Here is a 22,712-nt window from a genome sequence, read left to right on the forward strand (position 1 = left end):
ACTGCCTTACCCCTTACCTCGTCTGTTTTGAACTACCCTGGATGACATTGTTGAAAGTTCGGAGGGGGGCAGAGTATCTTCTTCCACTGTCTGGGAAGGAAAGCGAACCCTGTTGCACACATGGCCCATCGTTCTTTTCTCACGAGTTTAATTCCTCCTCGGGAGGTTCCAAGAGGCCCTTGTCTAGCACGCCAAGTGCGGGATTTTTTTCAGACAAGGTTCCTTCTGCTTGAACATGCGTTCCCACCCGTGCCTGGGGTGATGAGGCTTTTTTCGCTGGTTTCTGGGCCCATGGACCTCCTTGGTAAATAAACCAATGGGTCCATGACGGATACTGTCCGGTTACAAGGTTTAGTTTAGTTCTTGCTGCCTGGAAAGGTTTTCCTTTCCAATGTGTGTCCAGGATCATTTGCAAGCTCTTTTTGGGATGGTGCATGACCTGTTGCTTCGGGCATCGGCATGGTTTCAGGGTTTTTCAATTCAAACCTGTTCCTGGACCCAAGGAAGGAGGGCTAGAATCGTCCAATTCTGGACCTTAGGGTTCTGATCTGCTTGTGCGATTACAGAAGTTCAGAATGTAGTTGCATCCCTTTGTCAGGGACTTTCTGCCTCTCTCGTCATCAAGAATGCTAACCTGCACATTCCACTGTGTCCCCGACACTAGCGCTTCCTCTGTTTTTTGCTGCGGGAAAGGAGCATTGCCAGTTTGTGAAGACCCGAGGAGCGGAGGCGCGACGCAAGGGTAATGCCACAGAGTGTTGGCCCCGGTTTTGGCATTGCTTTGTCAGCAAAGAATTGCGGTACTGGGCTCCCTGGACAACCTCCTCTTGTGAGTGGAGTCCTCTGCTGCCCTGATGGGCGATGTAGGGCTCACTGTATACATTCAAAGGGTTTGGTTGCCCTTTGAATTACCAGAGGTCTGCTGATTTCATCCAAAAAATTGGATTATTTGGGTCTGACTCTGGATTCAGCCCTAGCCAGAGTGTTCCTTTCCCTGGACAAGCTCCAGAAGTTACATGCTACGATTTCATCTATTGCTGTCTAACGGGTGGTTCTCCCTCCGGACTTGCATGCGGGTGTTGGGCCTGATGGTATCTACTTTCAAGGTGGTTCAGTTTGCACAGTTCCATACGAGGTCCCTTCCAAGGGAGTTCTTGGAAAAATGGGACTAGTGTCCGCGGTCCTTGGACATTTAGATCCGGCTGTGCCGGAAAACCAGTGGGTCCCTGGTTGGTGGATTAATTCCCCAGCTCTTCGGCATGGCAAATTCTTCTCCCCTTGTCTTTGACAGTGGTCACAAAGGATGCCAGTCTGTCTGGGTGGGGAGGTGTCCTTGAACTGAGCACTGCTCAGGGTTGTTGGATGCTTGAAGAGTCCAGATTACGGATCAATGAATTGGAACTTCGGGTGATCAGGCTGTGCCTGGATCACTGGATGGATCATCTCCGGGGGCTACTGATACGGTTTCAGTCCGGTAATGGCACGGTGGTGGCCTATGTCAATTACCAGGGCGGAACGAATGGTGTATTGGCACCCCTGGAAGTAGCCAGCATCCTCAGGTGGGAAGAATGCTTCGTTCTGGCCCTCTCCACCGTACAGGCGGACTATCTTAGTCAGCAGGCGTTGGACCAAGGGGAGCGGTCCTTTCACCAGGATGTGTTTCATTAGATATGTCTTCGGTAGATCTGTTGGCATCCTGGCTCAACAGGTACTGAGGTTTGTGGCAAGTTCACGCGATCCTCTGGCGGACGCCACAGAGGCTCTGGTGGCCCCATGGGGCCAATATCATCTGATTTAAGCTCTTCCTCCTATCCAGCTTCTGCTACGGCTTTTGCGCAGGATCGAGGCTAAAGGGATACTGGTAATTCTAGTGGCCCTGGACTGGCCTTACCAGTATTGTTTCGTCGACCTGGTGCTATGGGTTGCTGACATCCCTTGGCCCTGCTTTTTGGAGAGGATCTGCTGTCCCAAGGGCCAATCTTCCATCCTGCTTGCAGTCGCTGGCTTGGATGGGTTGTTGAAAGCCAGGTGTTGAGGGATTGAGGTTTATTCAGGGGCTTCGACATTTGACTCCACTGGTGCGATTTTTTTCTACCGCCTTGGGATCTGATCTTAGTGCTTTCAGTCCTCCAGAAGCCTCCCTTTGAAAATATTTGGGAGACTCCCCTGCTTACGCTCTCCCAGAGGGTGGCCTTTTTTTAGGGGCTATCACCTCGCAGGGTGTCGGAATTGGCGGCATTATCTTGTCACACCCTTAACTTGGTGGTCCTTCGCCCCTGTCCGTCATTCCTTCCTAAAGTAGTCTCTCTGATTTCCATTTTAATGAAGATATTGTGTTCCCTTCACTGTGTCCTAGGCCTAATCATCCTAAGGAAATTGCATTGCATGCCCTGGATGTGGTTTCGGTGATTCGGGTGTGCCTTGCAGCTACGGAGTCTTTTTGGAGGTCCGACTCCTTAATTGTGCTCATGGATGGGCCGAGAAAAGAACTGTTCGCTTCTTCTGCGACCAATTCAAGATGGGTCCGACAGACAGTGACTCAGGCCTATTCTATCAGGGGTCAGGTTCCTCCTTTCACTTTCACGGCTCACTCTATGCAGGCCCTTAGTGCTTCCTGGGCATTCCGTCATCAGGCGTCAGTGACGCAGGTTTGCAAGGTGGCCACTTGATCGTTGGTGCACACTTTCACTAAATTCTAAAGTGGATGTGTTGGCATCTGCGGATGCTTCCTTTGGCCGCAAGGTTTTTCAGTCTGCTGTTTCGCGGGTCTGTTCCCTCTTTGGGGTAGTATTGTTCAGGTGGGCTCCAGTTTTTTTTTGTTGAAGCATAACTCCAGTTTTGTTGAGAAAAACATTCCCCTCTGGGTGATCTCTGTACATTGCAAGGATTTTAACAACCTTGGTTGCAGATTCCTACCTTTTTGTTATTCTGAAGGAATTATTGTTTGTTCCTCCGTGCTGAGTAGATCCAATGGGAGTGGTTTCAAAATTATCTGTCAGCTGTGGCAGCTGCAGAGCTCTTGAGGAAAGCTGCTGGGTCTGCATCCCTTTTAGATGTGTGCCTATTGGGTGTATCTTACCAAAAATTACATTTTTGTTCCAGGGGATTCCAGAAATCTGACTTGTATCTTAGGCAGACTTCTGGGAAAATTGGTGAGCCAATCACACTAGCAGGAAATTATGTTTCTGGGGTGTGGTCAGTACACATTCTGTGTACGGAGCACCTCCAGGTAGCCATATTGCATTGCATTTCCAGAAAATTACAACAGCTGCAGATTGAAACGAAAGGTCATTTTTAATAACATTTGCTATTTTTCTTCCCCACGAAAGTGGAGTTACCCTTTAAGCTTCTGTTACCTGGTTGGCTAATGTTTAGCCTTGGGAATTTTTTGCTGTTCCCAACCCTCATGTTTGACACTGCTTTGGGATGTCCCAATGGTCAAAAATCTTAAGGAGCGGTGTCCGTCAATGAAAGAAAGAGAAAATGGGATTTTTGACTTACCGTAATGATGTTCATTGACGGACACAGCACCCACCCCTCTATGGAGTTGTAATACTTCCGACACTGCTTGTAACAAAACTGAGTACCTATAGCAGAGAGGGGGAGTATACCTTTTGGGACTGCCCATAGGCATAGTCAAGTTCTTTTTCTGCCTAGTGGCCTACTCCTGTAGGGGGCAGTATAACCTAATGGTCAAGAATTCTAAGGAGCTGTGTCCATCAATGAACATCAAAGAAATGTTTTTTACAGCAAGTCCAAAATCCAATTTTTCCCAGCCTGCCTCTGTTCATCTCATTGATGTGCACATGGCTAAGAGCATTGGACCCCGACAAGGCATATCCACACTGGGGAATGCAACAAAGTCCTACCAATATGACTGAGCCCCTGGATTACAATTCAAATTACATAAAATTGAGTACACTCTGACTTTACTTGTGGCTTGTAGTTGTTTTATAAAGTTTCAAGTTTCCTCACTCCCTGGTGGGAAAATATGCCCAAATTTTGTTTTATGGCCCCCTTACCCCCCCCCCTCCCATGTTGAGTGCCTGGTATGGTACACTTGTTAACTCCCCACCCTCTTTTCGGCTGCATGCTCGAATATCGCCTTATGCACGCTGGTTTCAAAATAGTTTAGGTGCGTTTAGCAGAATTTAAGTTTGGAGCTTGGGAGTATATTTCATTGGCCAGAATTTTAATTTATTCTGCCCATTGAAAAAAATAAACACTGAAGTGCTAAACGTGCCTAGAGTTTATACGCGTTTAACAGCGTTTCATAGTTTTTTTGGTCAGAATTCCTACTCCTGAATGCAATTTTAGGGCGTTCAGAAAACAGCCTATAAACTCCCCTGCAGATAAACTGCTAAAAATGTCCATGTGTGCATGATAACGTAGAGGAGAGTTTAAGGGCAGAAAAAAAAAAAAAAAGCCCAACTCACAAAAACGTGAGTACAGCAGCAGTGTGCATGATGCCTAAGGGTCAGGTATAGATTTTGGGGGGGGGAAAAAATTATTTTTGCAAAGTTATTTGTGCCGAAGGGCCTGGTATGGATTGGAGGAGGGGGAAGGAGACCCCCATGCAGCCGATGAGTCATCGGTTGTTAAGGACACTGCCAGCTGCCTGCTCCTTAACAACCATGTTTACTGGAGTGGGGAAAAAATTGCTGGGCATCAGCGCCTAAAAGTTCTTGGCAACGTTTAGGAGCCCGAAGGAGCGTGCAGCATTTTTTTCTGCCAGAAAATCGCTCCCAAAAACGCACACCAGAGTTATTTTTTTTGCTTCTAAACACTGCGCTTAAAAAATGCCTCTAGACTCCAAAGTCTACATGGACACATAGGATAACATTATTTGCTTCTAGAAGCATACACGAAAAAAACATGCTTTTAGCAGCATTTTTTTTTTTTTTAATGTTGTGCATGGAGCCTAAATGGAGAAAAGTAGTCTCTTTACTGTTTGAGCATTGTGTACACCACATAAACTTGAACTAGAGAAAGAAAAGGATAGAACTGCTGAGGAGATTGGAAATACATTTGTAGACCAGCATGTTATAGGTAAAGGCTCTAAGACCATCTCCAAGCAGCTTGATGTCCTGTGACTACAGTTGCAAATATTTAAGTTCCATTGGAGTGTAGCCAAGGGCCATGAATGCAGCCAAAAGGCAAAACACGACCCCAGATTGAACAGAAGGATAATGTGAATAGCGGACAAAGAGCCAAGTGAAAAATTTTAGGCTGGGTTCACGAATATGCGAATTGGATTCGTTTTTCACCGAATCCAATTCGCATAACATGTGAGTATTGACTGGCTTTCAATGGAGCCAGTTCACACATGTCCAGGGCAGATATGTGAACCCAGCCTTAAAGAGATACAAGCTTTACTCAGAGTTCAAGGTGCATCAGTGTCTGAACACCCCTATCTGTTGCTTTTTTGAGTGATGGTGGGCACAAAGGAAGAAGACCCAATGTCTTTTGGATGGAAGAGACAAAACTAGCAAGTCATATCGGCTCTGTACTCGCAGATGAAAAAGAAAAGAACACCGTACCTATTGTGAAACATGGAGAAGGCTCAGTTATGTTTTGGGTCTGCCATGTGGTGCCTTGAGGGCACAATGAAATCTCAATCTATTAAGGAAGTCTGGAGTGTAACCTACTTCCCAGTATAAGAAATCTGTCTGTCACAGGTCATGAGTTGTCCTAATGACCTAAAAGCACCTAAAGTTGGCTAAGAACACAACTATGGGCTATTCTGAAGTGTCCTATTAGCCCTGATCTGAAACCTTTTGAACATCTATGAAAAGAGCTGATATATTGATCCTGGAGAAGTCACCCTTCAAGCCAGAGACAGCTGGAGGACTATGCTCAAGAATAGTAGGCCAAAGTATCTGTTGGCAGGTTCGAAAGTCTCATTGAGAGCTATAGAAATTCCTTTCACACGGGTGCCCCTGCTTTGTGGGATCTGCTTGCTCAGTGGGGGGATTGCTTCACTGATCCCTGCTGAGCAGGTGGATGACAGTTCTGTCTCCGCTCACTGTACAGAGCAGAGATGGGCACAATTCTGCTCTCCTCTATAGGAAATCAGGTGAAAATGGACCGCCTGTCCGTTTTCATCCAATCAGATCTGATCCGCCAGACAAATAGAAGAAAAGGACCACCATCTGCTTAATTTTGCAGACCGGATCGGATAGCGGCAGATGTCAGCAGATATGTCACTGCTGACATCCGCCACCACATAGGGGAGACTGAAGGGTCTGATCAGGTCCGCCTGAAAAACTGACAGGTGGACCTGATCAGACACGTGTGAAAGGAGCCTGCAGGTTTTACGACAAAATATTGGGTTAAAGTTCTCATTATTTTTGTCTATGGCAATTTGTTTATGTATCTTATTTTATTAAATGTTGAATTCACAATGATGGATGCCAATTCTTTTAATTAATTGTGGGTGGTTGTTCTTTTGTGGAAAAGTACCAACAAATTTGTCCGTCTGTATTTCTGAATTTCCGACTTCTAGGAGGAGAAGCAGCAGACTGATGGGCTAATCGGTCATTCCTCTCCCTCATTCTGTCATCCTGCCCAGGGCAGCCATCAGGGGGGGACAGCCCATACACATGTAGGGGGCCCAGGCGTTCCGAGGCGCCCAGTCACCCAGGCCCCAACCAACAAGACCGAGTTGTTGCTGATGTAGTAACTAGCAATTGCTAAAGCATGGCGGCTGCAGAGTAAGCCGATGCAGCTGAAGGGATGTCTCTTTGCTGGATTGGGATATCTCTTTGCTGAATATATGAGACTGTCTCTTTACTGGATTGGGATGTCTCTTTTTTGAATATATGGGGATGTCTCTTTGATAGATTGGATTAATTTTCATTCATTAAGATTTAAGAGTGTTAAAATAGAAGCGGGTGCACTGAAGGACTCGGTGGGATGGCTAGAGGGCGGATTTGGTGGAACGGCCAGAGGGCGGGCCCTGCGGAATGTTGGTGGTCAGGCCCAGAGGGGCCCAGGCCTAAAGCAGTGTAAGGGGCACCAAAATTGCTGATGGCTGCCCTGATCCTGCCCCTTGTGCTGCCTCGCCCAGTCTCCGCTTCATTGTACAGGTTGCTGCTCCATGCTTACATCAAGTCAATTTAATGTACCTTTACTGGCTGCATTTTAATAATTTTTAAAGTGTTTGTAACCCCAGCAATTCAGATTCGTGATATGAGCCTGCTGTACCATGTACTTTATAGAAGTATCCTGTTCATTTTATATTGCTTCCTTTGTGTGAAAACCTTGGTGTTCCTGCCAGTCCCTCTACTTTCCTATTACAAACTGACCACAGTTAGCAGGAGAGCACACTGTGGTCAGTTCTCTAGCTATGCTGGGAACTCAGCCCGCCCTCATCCAATGATCAGGCTGGTCCCCCCCCCTCCTCCCTCCCCCTGCACAGCCATTCACTGGAGAGTTCAGTGGGCTTGTTGCTTCTCCTCCCCAGCTCTTGTGCAGCTGAGAGCAGAGATTATATTATCACTTAAAAAGGAGAAAAAAGTATTTATAATGTTTTTTTTTTTTTTTATATATCTGTATACAAATGCTTTTGCCTTTCATTTCAGTTGTAAACTGAATGGTTGTTCTACAAAGTGATCACTTTAATTAAATACCTGCATTGGTGCCTAAAGTTCAACGTTAAAGTTGTTGTAAACCTCAGACATGAAATAGGAACGAAACATATCCCTCTATAGTGCGTACTGGTCTCAGTCCAAAGCACTGTCATTTCTGTCTGCTGCCTTGTTCCTCTGCTATCTCTATGAGTCACTTCTGACAACTTTTCCTGACACCAAGAAAAAAATGGTGATGGGGAGGGCAATGTGATTCTAGAGTCTGTGATTGACAGCCTCAACTTTGTACCTGTGAAGGGGAGCGTGTCCCTACCCTCCAATCAGTGCTCAGAGCTCTGCTCACTGATGTAACTTCAGCTCCCTGCCCCCTGCTTTTCAAAGTGCAGAATTTACATAGGATCTCTCAGATCTGAATGGATGTGAGAGAAAGATGGCGACAGCTATAGTTAAAAAGATACGCCTTCCACTATATTGTCAAAAATATTGGAATGCCTGCCTTTACACACACATGAACTTTAATGGCATCCCAGTTTTAGTCTGTAGGGTTCAATATTAAGTTGGCCCTTCCTTTGCAGCTATAACCGATTTAACGCTCCAGGGAAAGCTGTCCACAAGATTTAGGAGTGTGTCTGTCTGAGAATGTTTGATCGTTATTCTAGAAGTGCATTTCTGAGGTCAGGCACCTATGTTGGAGAGAAGACCTGGCTCGCAGTCTCTCTCTAATTCATCACAAAGGTGTTCTATCGGGTCGAGGCCAGGACTCTGTGCAGGCCAGTCAAGTTCCTCCACCCCAAACTCGCTCATCTATGTCTTTATGGACATCGCAGCTATAGTGTATGCAGGAAATTTTAGTTTAATCTCGGTGTATCACCAGAGGACAGTCACTTCGGTACAGTTATGGGTTTACAATCCCTTAAAGAGGAAGTAAACCCTCCTCTGCAACTTGTACCTATAGGTAAGCCTATGATAAGGCTTACCTATAGGTACTGTAAATATCTCCTAAACATGTACCGTTTAGGAGATATTTACTTTGCATGCAGCCAGTGACATCACTGGCACATGCGCTCTGAAGGAACCGCCATTGGTCTAGTCCTGTGCCGTGAACGTCGGCTCCCGCGCGCATGCCCGGGAGTGACATCATCGTGGCACCAGCCAATCAGGTGGCCGGATGACGCAAACCCGGAACAAGGGCTACCGAACATGTCACCCGTGAGACAGGTAAGTGGTCGGCACTGCGGGGCTTTGTTCTAAGGTATTTCATAATGAGCTAGTATGCGATGCGTACTAGCTCATAATGTGTTTGTCTTTCATGTGTTTGTTTTTTTTAATTTCTTAGGTTTACAACCTCTTTAAAGTAGACCCGCAGCTCTTACTGTTTGGGAACAAATATGAAATGAGTCTGTTAAACGTTGATGCTGAGCATACACTCTTTTGTAAGCTTTTAACTGAGAATACGATTGCTTAGACCAACCCTTGGTTTCTGGACCAATTGATCAATTATTGAATGTAAATTTGATTGTAAATGTTTTTTGTCTGATATTGTGGTGTTTGGAATCAATTCCTAGCACAATGGTTGTATGTAAGCTCTCCCTAACCCTCTTGTCTTAAGTTATATTGTACCGCTTACTATTCTGTAAAGTGCTGCACAAACTTGTGGTGCTATATATCATATACCATGCATAATAATGACTTTCTTTAGACAATCTATTCCCTGGGAAAATATTTTTTTTCTTGCTCCCAACATTGACCCAAAATATTGCAGGGTATGGCCAGATGAATGTTGTGTATTCAGTGTATGCTGTCTGTTTTATTCTCTATCAAAGCTGTCGTAGAAGCATTTTCAGTAGGATATGATGAGGGAATAAATTAAAGTGGCAGACATCTCGTGCTTTGGGTTGGCTATTCAGGTTTATCTGGCTGGGAATGCCTCCTAGATTTTGCAGAGACCACTGCAGTACAGTGAGATGTGAATACATATAGTTTTGTCCCTGCCATCCCCCTGTATTTCATGACATCAGAGTCACATGACAGACACAGTCCAGAATCACTGGCATTATACAGGGAGGAGGTGTAGAGCTGCTGCTGCTGCTGGAAGTGTGCATTCGATGTGCAATGAACTGCACAGGCATTGTGAGTGAACCGCATTAGCAAATCTTTGCTACAGTTGTCCTTGAGTGTTCACATTCAGAAGGATGTTTCCTGGGCATTGACTATGAACCTAGTGAGGAATGAGAGGTTTTCTATGTAGTCTTCTACAACAATGCTGGGCAACCAGTATGTCTTCAGCTGGAGTAGAACTACAGATCTCAACATACCTTGGCAGCCAAAGAGTGCATATAGTGTGCCAGCAGGGCATGGGGCACAGGAAGTTCTGCCACAGCTGGAGAGTTGCTGGTTGCATGTCGCTGCTGTAATGGGATTTATTTTTTATGCAGCCAGTGTTTCTACTGAACGAATAGCCATTTAAAGTGCACCTGTCATACAACTTGAGTGTATTGAATATTAATGTCCTAGTAGAATGGTGATCCTGGAATTGCACAATGCTAGGACAGCTTCCAAGAAAATAACTTTTTTTGAAATGTGTTCTAGTTGTACAAGGTCACAGATTTCTAGTTCTAGCAGATTACATTTTCTCTTTTAGCTGTGTTTTTGGTGCACATGTATGGGAGTTGTACCGTTCTAGTCTACTTTTCTCATCTGTTGCTCTTCTTGAAAGTAAGTTGCTTTTATCATGGTGTGTCACAAACACGTGACATTGTTTTAGTAAAATAGTTATATTCACGTTTTTATCCTTTATTTCATCTCAGTGCTGCTGATCTCCTGCTGCCTCTTTGTGGCCACTTTGGTCTATGTTCAGTCCAGATATGGCTGAATGGCATTCTTTGTGGAAGAGGGGAGGGGGTTACATCTCATTACTGCTGATCTCTTGCACATGCATCATGCATGCACTTCAGTGATGGCTGCATGGCCATATAACTGGGAGAGGTTTGTGATGGTGACCACTGTGTTCAATGTATGTGTAGTGTTGAAATGACCGCCAGTAGTTTTATTTAAAAAAAAAAAGAACTCTTCAGGGAAAGCGGTCCACAAGATTTAGGAGTGTGTCTGTCAATGAGAATGTTTGATCATTATTCTAGAAGCGCATTTCTGAGGTCAGGCACTGATGTTGGAGAGAAGGCCTGGCTTGCAGTCTCGCTCTAATTCATCACAAAGGTGTTCTACCGGGTTGAGGTCAGGACTCTGTGCAGGCCAGTCAAGTTCCTCCACCCCAAACTCACTCATCTATGTCTTTATGGACATTGCAGCTATAGTGTATCACCGGAGGACAGTCACTTCGGTACAGGTATGGGTTTACAATCCCTTAAAGAGGAAGTAAACCCTCCTCTGCAACTTGTACCTATAGGTGCGCCTATGATAAGGCTTACCTATAGGTAATGTATTATCGCCTAAACATGCACCGTTTAGGAGATATTTACTTTGCATGCAGCCAGTGTCCTCACCGGCACATGCTCTCTGAAGGAACGGCCGCTGGTGCCGTTCCTTCAGATTCCTGTGCCGTGAACGTCGGCTCCCGCACGTATGCCCGGGAGTGACATCATCGCGGCTCCAGCCAATCAGGTGGCCGGATGCCGCAAACCCGGAACAAGGGCTCTAATTAATCACAAAGGTGTTCTATCGGAGTTGAAGTCAGGACTCTGACTCTAGTGTTGAAATGACCACCAGTAGTCTTTATTTAAAAAAAAAAAAAACAGGTAACAGGGTGCCTATGCTTGAGAGCGATATGAAGACAGGGACAGAGTTTTTGCCCTAAAATAGGAAGTAACTGAACAAGGACTTGCATGGAAGGATCACCAGGTATTTTTTTTTTTTTTTTGAGAGCTGCCAATTTATGAATATTGAAAATGAAGTTCAAAATTACACATAGGGCACTTAGCATGGAGAGACTGTTTTACTTTTTTGTCCTAGTGTTGATCTGCATGCAGGCAGACCATATTAGTGAATGGATGTGCATCAGCTCTAAGGACTCACCTGCACAGCTTAGTTTGACGGTTGCATGGAGACCTACACAGAGTCTATTTATGCTGCGCTGTGCACCCATCCCGGTATACCTGATTAAAGCAGCCAATAGAGGTTTTGATTTTTTTTCCCCTCCAACACTTGTGTATTCCCCCATCACCCACGCAGCGCTATTGTGTGCTGCTGGTGGGGGGAGAACCTTCCCGGCTGGCAGAACACAGTGATTACTGCCAAGGGCTAGCAGCTTCCATCGGAAGTAATCATATGTAATAAATCTGACAGGCTGGTTGTACCCAAGTGGATGGATGGATCAAATATCGGTCAATATCTGCTAAACTGGCTGAACTTTGATCCATATATGGCTGGCTTAATTCGGTTGTGCAGGTGAGTCCATACAGCCGATGCATGTCCATTCATTTATATGGTCTGCCTGCATGCATTTCAGTGCTTGGATGGAAAATAAACAAAGGGCCCTAAATGCTGTACGGGGTTGTGCCTGAATGAGCCCTAACCTATTAAAAATGTTTTTTTTTTTGTTTTTTTTTTTAAGTGATTCAGTTTTTTAGAAACTTGGGCTGAACTGCCTGTCAGTTTTTTCATTGAAATACTGTTTGTGTATGAAATTGGTGTTCTCTTAGATATAATGGCGACTTCCTGAGGGTTATGGTTACATGTGTTTGCACATCTATGCAGTTGGGATCCCCGTTTATTTAGGAGTGCATCACACTGTTGTGACCTGGTGCATTGCATTTATGCCTATGTGTTTACACATTGCGATAAGATGGCCCATTATTTAATGGGATGTCTACACACCACACTGCACTAAAAATCAGTGTCATTAAGAATAGTATGGCATCACACCCATGTACCTTAAAGTGCGTTTCAGTTATGCACACATTACCACACCAGTGTAAATGGGCTCTAAATGTTATGGCACTTTTCCACTGCATGGAACCGAAAGGTTCGGCTCGCTTTTGTACTTTTCCACTGCTGGTACCGCATGGTATAGTGTAGGAACGGTTCGGTACAGTACGGTACGGCGGCGCTTTTCCACTGCATGGAACTGAACGGTACAGCTCTCAAAAACAGTACCACCTTGATTGTGGTTCCAAGAGGTACCATACCCAGTACCATAGCCCACAATCCTTTGCATGCAGTCACTACTAGCCACTGATTGGTCAGAGAATCCCACCCACCCCGTTGTTATCCCACCCACTTAACTTTAGTACTACTTTAGTGGAAACGCAAACCATACCATACCGTACCGAACCGTTCCAAAAAAAAAGCAAACCGGGCCAAGCAGGGCCTAGTAGAGCCGAGCCGGTACTTGCAGTGGAAAAGTGCCATTAGAAACAGAAAAGTGCACTTTTATACTATTGTTTCCCAAACACCTGTCTTGGTCTTGGTGAAAATTTAACTTGGTGGTTTGCCATACCTGGATGCTTTTAAGTGTAACTTTTCTTTTACAAAATAATTTTATTGCAAACAAAAAATTTGACAAATTAGTTCAACAATGAGATGATTACATCATATATGGCATAAGGAAGGACTCTAAACAGAGGGGCCCAAAAAGAATGTAACATAGTTTCCTAATGCAGTATGTAGTACTGATTTAAAGTCCTGAGTCCCTTGATGGAGAAAGCTCAATTTTCCAGACTGTGATGGATGGTGAACTATAACCTAAACGCCAAAACGTATTAATGGAAGGGAAGACACAAGGCAGTGCAACTAGTTGAAAGTGAATGTTTATGTAAAGAAGTATGATATACCAATGAAAATATGAGATTGTAACCATCCTCACCAGAACCATGCCCAGCGGCCTGGTAGGCTCTAGGAGCGGTTATACATAAAAGGAGGACTGAAGGGAAAGCTAGAAAGTAGGACGAGTAAAGAAAGAATCAAGAGGGGAGGGGGGGGGGTCTGACGGGGTACACAATGGAGGATCACTTAAATTGAGAGGAGCCTATTATCGAATTTGAAAGGTTGGACATATACTGTCCAGGATTGCCAGACCCTGAGGAATTTGTCATGGGTGTTTGAAGCAAAGGTGATCAGTTTCACATTTATCATGATATCATTCATAAGATTCTTAACTGCTTGAAAGCTAAGCACTGGGGTTTTCCAAGCTTCCTCAATAGTCATGTGAAACAGAAATAATCCCCTGCGCCAGAAACCACCTCTATAGGTTATATGTGGATATATAGGGAAAAGTAATACAAGATACTCATAGTGTACTCCGTTGTAAAGGATTTATTGAAAAGGTTTGGTAAAAGTTCCATGCAAAACTTTAAAATCCCATAAAAAATTTAAAGGCAGTGGCACAGTGCAAAAGTGAACTGCGGTAGAGGCTATGTACACCCTAGGGTGTATTATCGGAAAACAAAACAAGGGAATGCTGGACAAATGGGCAGCGTGCATTCCACTTGCTACTTCCTACTTCCGCCCACCGGTCACGTGGTCTACGTGCGTTCCAAAATGACGCGTTTCGTCGTCAGTGTGTGACGTCTTCAGATCTTGGAAAATCTGATTTGAAGACGTCACACACTGATTACTAAACGAACCTTGTATTACTTTTCCCTATATATTCATATCTGCATCTGCTGAGCTCTCTGGGGCACAAGGAGGAAGGAGAGGAGTCATAAGTGGATCCAGAAGTCACAGATACATTCCCTGGTGGAGGAGACCACCTAAGCCTGGTTGATCCCCTTTGTTATAAGACAAGAGAGGATTCACGTTATCTGGTGAGTTTTCTCATATCTCCTGAGCACCTGTGGTGACCCTGGCCTCCACCTCTTGCATGAGATAGCAGTGCAGCCTTCTTTCTCCTGGGATTCACATCATACTTTACCACCTTGCTTGAAACCTCAGTTTCCTTTGGACTTGATAAAGTCATTGGACTACCTTATCTTGTATATACATTCCAATGTTATTACCTTATTTGTATTAGATGCCTTGGATTTCTTGCAGTTTTTTTGGCATATTTGCACAGTCTGTGTTTTTGGCTAATATTTAACCTTTTTCGGGTACACATATACACCTTTTTATTTATACTAAGTGTATCAATACATACACAAAAATACTTTTCAAGTTCTCAGTCTCACCATTGTACACACCCCTTTTTATGTACTGTGGGATAGCTCACTATTAAAATCACTTTTTTTACATTTATGAACTCAATTCACCATCCACTGTTAAACAACACCCATTTTATTATTTATTTATTTAGGAGTCAGTTGAGGCACTTTTTTTTTTTCACTAATTGTTTATTTTTCAGTAAGTGCAGACCCATGGGGGTAGGTGTTTCACCTGTCTCCCCATTTTTTCTATCTTCTCAATAATCAACTTAGTTGCAGTAAAGCGATGCAAAGCCAGTTGGCGCTCTGGGCAAAGCAGCTCTGAAATTGTTTTACACTATTCTTCCCGCTAATACCAGTGATAGGGTACTATTCGTCCCGCTAATACCAGTGATAGGGTACTATTCTTCCCGCTAATACCAGTGATAGGGTACTATTCGTCCCGCTAATACCAGTGAATAGGGTACTATTCGTCCCGCTAAAACCAGTGATAGGGTACTATTCTTCCCGCTAAAACCAATGATGGAGCACTATTCTTCCTGCTAATACCAATGATGGGGCACTATTCTTCCCGCTAATACCAATGATGGAGCATTATTCTTCCTGCTAATACCAATGATGGGGCACTATTGTTCCCGCTAATACCAATGATGGGGCACTATTGTTCCCGCTAATACCAATGATGGGGCACTATTCTTCACGCTAATACAAATGATGGGGCCTATTCATCCAGCTAATAGCACTGATGGGGCACTATTCTTCCCGCTAAAAGCAATAATGGGGCACTATTCCTCCCCCTGATAACAGTGATGGGGCACTATTCCTTCCGCTAATACCAACGATGGGGAACTATTCTTCTCTCTATTACCAATGCTGGGGCACTAATTATCCTGCTAATGCCGATGATGGGACACTATTCCTCCCGCTAATACCAATGATGGGGCAATATTCTTCCTGCGAATATCTATGATGGAGAACTATTCTTCCCGCTAATACCAATGATGGGGCACTTTTTTTTTCGCCTCATACCAATGATAGGGCACTATTCCTCTTGCCAATACCAATAATGGGGCGCATTATTTCTCCCGCTAATACCAATGATGGGGTATCATTTTGTCTGCTAATACCAATGATGGGGCGCTATTCCTCCCGCTTATACCAATCAAGAGGCACTATTCTTCCCACCTAATACCAATAATGGGGCACTATTCTTTCCACCCAATACCAATAATGGAGCACTATTCCTTCCGCTAATACCAATGACAGGGCGCTATTCCTCCCGCTAATGCCAATGACGGGGCGCTATTCCTCCCGCTAATAAAAGGTAGGATATCCAGCGCACTAAAAGCTATCAGTCCCAATTACTGGATAAATAAAAACAACAAACAGTCACGTAGAAGGAGAGTCCAATGTGCTAGCTTATTGGCAGCCACTGTAGAGGAGCTAGAAGAGACTCTGCAGGGAAGACAAGAGAGGCAGCACCCTCTAAGAGTAGCAGTATGAGACTTTAATAGCCATAATAAGTAAACAACCCAAAAGATGATGGTATGTAAGCACTTATTAAAAGAATAAGAGTCCCCGCTGTGCACGACCGGGTGGTCAGCGAACCTAGTCAGGGAGGCCGGCTGAAGCCTTCGGCAGTGTGGGTGGTTAGCAACACTTCATGGAGCTGGTCCGAGGATCCTGGGTGGGGGGGAGCCAATGTCCCAGGTGTCACAAGCGATCGGCGTGGTACACGTTCGGAGCATGCGTGCGCCTTCAGGCCGTGGGGGGACCATGTTTGAAGGTAGAATTTATATGCAGCCAAATCAGCAAGGTACACAAGATGGCGCCTAATACAATCATGGCGAAACAAACCCCCCACTAACTAATATCATTGGACAAGCATTGAAACATAAATTAAATACACAAGGAGTGAATTATTAGTACTAAAGGTGCTGGCATACTTACAAACTGATAAGTGTTTTCAAATAAGATTAAATAAAAAGACCTTATAGGTCTTGTATAGATGAATAAATGAATATATTAGTAAAAAGTAAGAGTTATATAAGCCACTAAAATAAATCTGAGGATTTTAAAAAAACCTTTTGAAAAGGAACCTTTTGCCATATGGCTTGGGACCAAGATAATGGGGGTAGAGGGATGGTGGTACCCTCCAACAGCGGAAAGGGGAAATTAAGTGAACTGCTCACTGCTTCTGATGTTTCTCTGCAAAGTCGTGGCCTAAACTTTGCCCCAACTACCCCCCACCCCCAATCTGTTTACCTTGTTTGTAGATTTGAACAGGTTCAGTCGGAACCTGACTGTTCGATTTTTATAACATTCAAGCCTTGAAGGTCATTCTTTCTCCCCCATCCAATGACAGCCCACCTGATTCTTCCACTATGTCGCCATCCAATGACATTTCTATAATGGACCGTACAGCCTTAGCTTGTCTTGAGGATCTATACACAGAGGATGGAGATGATTACTATGATACACTTCTAACCCAACATCTCCCCACATCTCCACCAGTTTAATGCACTGTGTTTTGCCCGAAGTCCACCTTTAACCCCACACATGTTAAAGGACCCTACCTGAAGATTTCAATCTCCCCTTTCCCTTCTAATACCAATGATGGGGCACTAACTACTTCTCCTGATATCAATGATGGGGCACTATTCCTCCAATGAAAACCAATAGTGTTTTTATTTTATTTATTTTTTTTACTCCCACTGAAGCCGAGACATTTTCTACTACCACTAGCCACAGTCCAGCCCCATAAAGTCTGAAGGACAGCATACTGGACCTTTATTCAGAAAGTTTGGAGATCCCGGGTTTAACCAGTTCTGGACCGGAAGGATTTTCCCCCTTAATGACCAGGCCATTTGTTGCGATTCGGCACTGGATAATTGCGCGGTCGTGCCACACTGTACCAAAATAAAATTGATTGTCCTTTTTTCCCACAAATGGAGCTTTTTTTTGGTGGAATTTGAGCACCACCTGACATTTTTTTTTTTTTTTTGCGCTATAAGCAAAAAAAGAGCGACAGTTCTGAAAAAAAAAATATATATATTTCACATTCTACTATATAACATTCCAAAAAATTAAAACAACTATTTTTCATCCTTTTTTAGATCAATTTGTATTCTACTACATATTTTTGGGAAACAAAAAAAAATTGCAATAAGCATATTTTGATTGGTTTGCGCAAAAGTTATCTCGTCTAGAACCTAGGGGAAAGATTTGTAATTTTTGTGTATATATATATATATATATATATATATATATATATATATATATATTTTTTTTTACTAGTAATGGCGGCGATCTGCGATTTTTAGCAGAACTGCGACATTGCGGCGGACAGATCGGACCCCTAACTGACATTTTTGGGGGGGGGCCTGTGACATTACTACAGTAATCAGTGCTAAAAATATGCGCTGTTACTGTAATAATGACACTGGCAGGGAAGGGGTTTACCTAAGGGTGACTGTATGGGGGATGGGCTTGTGAAATCACCACAGAGACCTGTGATCTTATATAGAAGGATCACAGGCGCTCTGTGATCATTACAGAGAGAACAACGGTCAGCTGTGTTTAGAACAGCTGACTGTCCGTCTCTCTTAGCGGGGAGTGATCGCGGGTTCCCAGGCAATTGCGGCCGCCGGTACGTGGATCGGCATCCCCGCTGCCTAGTGGGGGGCGGGAGCGTGGCGTGCTCGCCCCCTAGCACCACGCGCGCGACTGACGTGGGGCTAAGTCTTTTTGCGCAGCCGAGCCAGCCTGCCGCAGTAAAACTGCGGACAGCGATCGGCAAGTGGTTAAACTAACACTTAAATAAAGGAGGGGAAGTTGTGGGACTTTAAATGAGTCGCGTGGTGGGATAAGCCATGCGTCTCCATCCCTATTCAGTAACATCAAGAAGGAAGGTCGGGACTGAGAGACATAGACAATCTATCAGAGTAACAAATGCATTTATTGATGTCAGCAATTGTACACATAGTCATAAATCAATAAGAAAAACAACTCAAAAGTATTGCATAAAATGATAAGGATTGCTCAGATCCAGTGTTAGTAAAAATTCATTTGCAGATGTTAGAGTGGTTAGATGAAATCACCACGGATAAAACCATGTTGCAACGATGTAAAATTAATATATTGTGATCGAAACTTCAAAACTCCGACGCGTTTCGTGGACTTATAATGCCACTTCTTCAGGAAGATTGTTGGTTTCATATCTAAAAAAATATATATATATAAATATGTATGAGGCAGCAATAGCTATATATTAGAAAAGCTGAGCAAAAGAGAGAAAAAAAGGGGAAAGGTGAATCTCCCAGTTTATCAAAAACTTACGTTGCGATTGATAAGCCTGCTCACACAAGAGGTAGAGACACGGAGCCAGAGGTCTCCCACGGGAGCTGAGGGAACATAAGGCAGCGGGCAAAGGCAAGGGCACCACACATCGGGAGATATGGGCTGAGCTAAATAAAGTAAAATGGTGCATGTGAGCAGCAAAGAAAAAATGTATATGGTGATAAGAAATAATGATGTTGCACAGTATACAAACTCGTGCAGTTGTATAAAATATATTATGTAATATATACATAGTGCTGCTTATCAATTTAGGAAATATACTAATAGAACAGTGGTACCCAAAGGAATAGTAATAAATAGTGAAGTATGAGCCAAAGTGAAAGGTAAGTAACGGGATAAAAAAGGGGAGCACCAATTGTGAGGACACACAAAGGGTGAGTTGGAAAGTGTAAACCATTTGAGGAGGTGAGGAAGTGAGAACTAGGGAGGGAGAGGAAAACCAAATCCAATAAGAATATGAGAGAGGGTGAGGGGCTAAAAAGTGAAGGATTAGAATAAATACCAAAGATCACAGCCCAGGCTTCCGATGGGTGAGTCACAAGGCATCGCCTCAACATGGTGTCCCCAGCGTCACGCCAGTGCATACAATGGATCAACAAGAGGGTCCGGACGCCAAGCGAACCGGCCCATAGGTGATCCGAATGCCCTGAGAGTGGATATATATCGCCGGCGCTTGGCGCCAACAATGACGTGCTGCGTCGGCGTAATGCGTGGCGCCGATGCGCGGAGGTCACTCCTACCCGATCCCCCACGCCGAGAGAGGCGAAGGGAGAGGGGGAGGGCGTCCATCGTGCATCGCAGCTCCCGGGTAGAACGGGTGGTTAAACTAACACATTTTTTTTTTTTTAGTTTTTCTTTCGTTTTTTTTTTTTATTGCATTAAAATAATTTACCTTCTCTGTGCAATGGTTTCAATTTCTTCTAGTGTCCTCCGCTGGTGTTTCTGGCTCCTACTGCTCAGCGAGTACTCCCATAGGAAGCCGCTTCCTATGGGGGCAATCGTGCGGGTTCACTCCTGAGCCACCTTGTCTGCATCCATTAAAATAGACAGTGTGGTGGGGCCTCGCCCCCCACTTCCTCATCACAGAATTTAATTGACAGCAGTGGAAGCCAATGGCTCCTGCCGCTATCAATCTGCCCAGTGAGGAGGGACAGAGCAGAGAGCTGCTGCTCCCGTGCACATCGCAGGATTGAAATTGGGCTCAGGTAAGTATAAGGGGGGGGGGGGGCGGGCGGGCTGGGGGACACATGCAGCACAGAAGGTTTTTAAGGTAAAAAAAACCCCTAGGACTTTAGAACCACTTTAAAATGAAGGCTACTATTAATTACAGCGGGGTGGTTTGGTTAACGTTAGTCTATTCCTGTAAAATACCTGAGATTACATTTATGTGGCAAATATGTACAGTTAAGCAATAAAAGCTAATAAATGTCTCATTTTAACAGCTTCTTGATCATTGCAGGTGACTGCATTATGCATTGTTTTACAGTGCAATAAAGCTGTAGTGTGATTTTAGGTGCTTGCACATACCTCCTGTACTTTGAAATTACATCTGTACTTTGAGATTTATGGTGGTCACCCATGAGTGAATTAGCACTGACAAGCAGGAGCGCACAGCTCAGCACCATTCATGTTGTGATCACACTCACATGATGCCTTTGTTCTCTTTTTCTAGGCCTGACCTGTAACCCGACATGGCCACAGCTTCACCGCGGCAGGCTAATAGAAACAGCCATGAAGGTTTACAGCTGCATGTGACAGGTAAGTGGCTTTATTTGCTGTGACATTGGAAGTCTTGTTGTTCTTTGCCTGTTTTTATACAATCTACCACATTTGTCATAAGCTGTTTTATCCCCCTATGGCCCAGTATAAAGTAAGTTTATGTTTAAGCTATATAATGAAAATCTTAGAGCTTACTTGTACCTGCATTCCTCTTCTAGCATGCCCAAAAGTCACTTGTCCCTAACAACAAAAAAAAAAAAAAAAAATCATAGAATCCAGCCAGCCTGTAAAGAAGAGGTAAAACACTTAAAGGTCCTGCTGGTGGTGACTGCAGTCTTCATGAAGAAGTATATTGGCCAATGAATCTTCAGCATATGAAACATTCAGGTATGTTGGAAGCTTGTTTCTCACTGATGCGGATGACTAGTGGAACTACAGCTTGCAACAGAAGATGCAGACATCTGACCCATTTGGTAGTGTTGGATGCTGAAAGTTCTTCGACCTCGAGCATGGAGATTGACAACGGGAATGATATATATTGTATTACTCTACCTTTTCAGACTGACTGGTTTTTATGCCTCATTCACACGGGTGGCCAGGGGGGGGAATAAAACAGGCTGTTGATCTGCATTTTACCAACTTCCCACCTAAACTTTGCAGTAGCAGCTAGATGGTATAGGACATACTGTATTGTTGTTGTTACGATACTTTGCTTCCCAAGGCAAAAAATTATACATTGTGTTTTTTTCTACTAGGCACCGCCGCCAAACACCACCAATGCCTATGGTTGTGGCACAATATTTCAAAATCCCTGTTTGGCTGATAAAAATAAATAAAACTGACATTCAGAAGGGTGCAGTATTGTCTCTACAATGCCTAGCAGCAGTGCTCTATCGCCTTCTGAAAAGCAATCCCTCACATATCCGTTTTCATTGAGGTGGTTGGAAATGCCACCCATGTTAACCACTTCAATACCGGGCACTTTTTCCCCTTCCCGCCCAGGCCAATTTATAGCTTTTAGCTCTATTGCATTTTGAATGACAATTGCGCGGTCATGCAACACTGTACCTAAATCAAATTTATGTAATTTTCTTCCCACAAATAGAGCTTAATTTTGGTGGTGTTTGATCACCGCACAGTTTATTTTTTGCTAAATAAAAAAGACCGAAAAGTTTGAAAAAAAAAAAGATTGTTTTTGTTTGTTATAAAATTTTGTAAATACATACGTTTTTTTTTCTGCACTGATGAGGCCGCACTGATGAGGCCGCACTGATGAGGCCGCACTGATGAGGCCGCCCCTATGAGGCCGCACTGATGAGGCCGCCCCTATGAGGCCGCACTGATAGGTAGCACTGATAGGTAGCACTGATATGCAGCATTGGTGGGCAATAATGGGCACTGGTGGGTGGCACTGATGGGGAGGGCACTGGCGGGCAGCACTGATGGGGAGGGCACTGGCGGGCTCCCTAAGCCCTGATTGCCATTCCTGGTGGACATGGTGGGCATCCCTGGGGTCATGTGTGGGCATCCCTGGTGGCTCTAGTAGCACCCACCCAAGGGTCCCCCTGTCAGAAGAGCCGCAGATCGGCTCTCCTCTACTCGTGCCTGTCAGGCACAAACTGAGGAAAGCCGATCAACGGCACTTCCTATTTACTATGTGACCAGCCGTGATTGGACAAAGCTGGTCACATGGTAAAGAGCTTACATCAGTAGGCTCTTTACCGAGATCAGAGATGCGGTGTGTCAGAGTGACACCCACCGCAGCACCGATCGCCGCGCAGAGCGCATTATCCTGCCGCCGTCATATGACGGTGTGTCAGGATAATACAACCACCTTCCCGCCGTCAATTCCCTATAGGGCGGGCGGGAAGTGGTTAATAAAGCTATACATTTCCTGCTACAAGTTTGGAGACCCATTACACACATTCTTCCCTCCATACAGAAACCAATAGGC

At 44.4% G+C, this 22,712-nt stretch overlaps 1 protein-coding gene across 3 annotated transcripts in view; it reads left to right on the forward strand.

The window, feature by feature from the left end:
• Window positions 1-22,712, forward strand: part of WWP1 (WW domain containing E3 ubiquitin protein ligase 1) — a 320,828-nt gene that overhangs the window by 98,368 nt on the left and 199,748 nt on the right. For 2 of the 3 annotated variants that reach the window (XM_082258087.1, XM_082258088.1), the window contains exon 2: window positions 20,712-20,797. In XM_082258087.1, coding sequence (XP_082114213.1) covers window positions 20,731-20,797 — 67 coding nt within the window. In that variant the 5' untranslated portion in view covers window positions 20,712-20,730. Of the gene's footprint in view, window positions 1-9,613; window positions 9,720-20,711; window positions 20,798-22,712 lie in introns of those variants that run through there. The other variant, XM_082258089.1, reaches the window with a different exon arrangement.

This window comes from Pelophylax lessonae (genome assembly GCF_965119305.1).
Source record: "Pelophylax lessonae genome assembly, chromosome: 5".
NCBI lineage: Eukaryota > Metazoa > Chordata > Amphibia > Anura > Ranidae > Pelophylax > Pelophylax lessonae.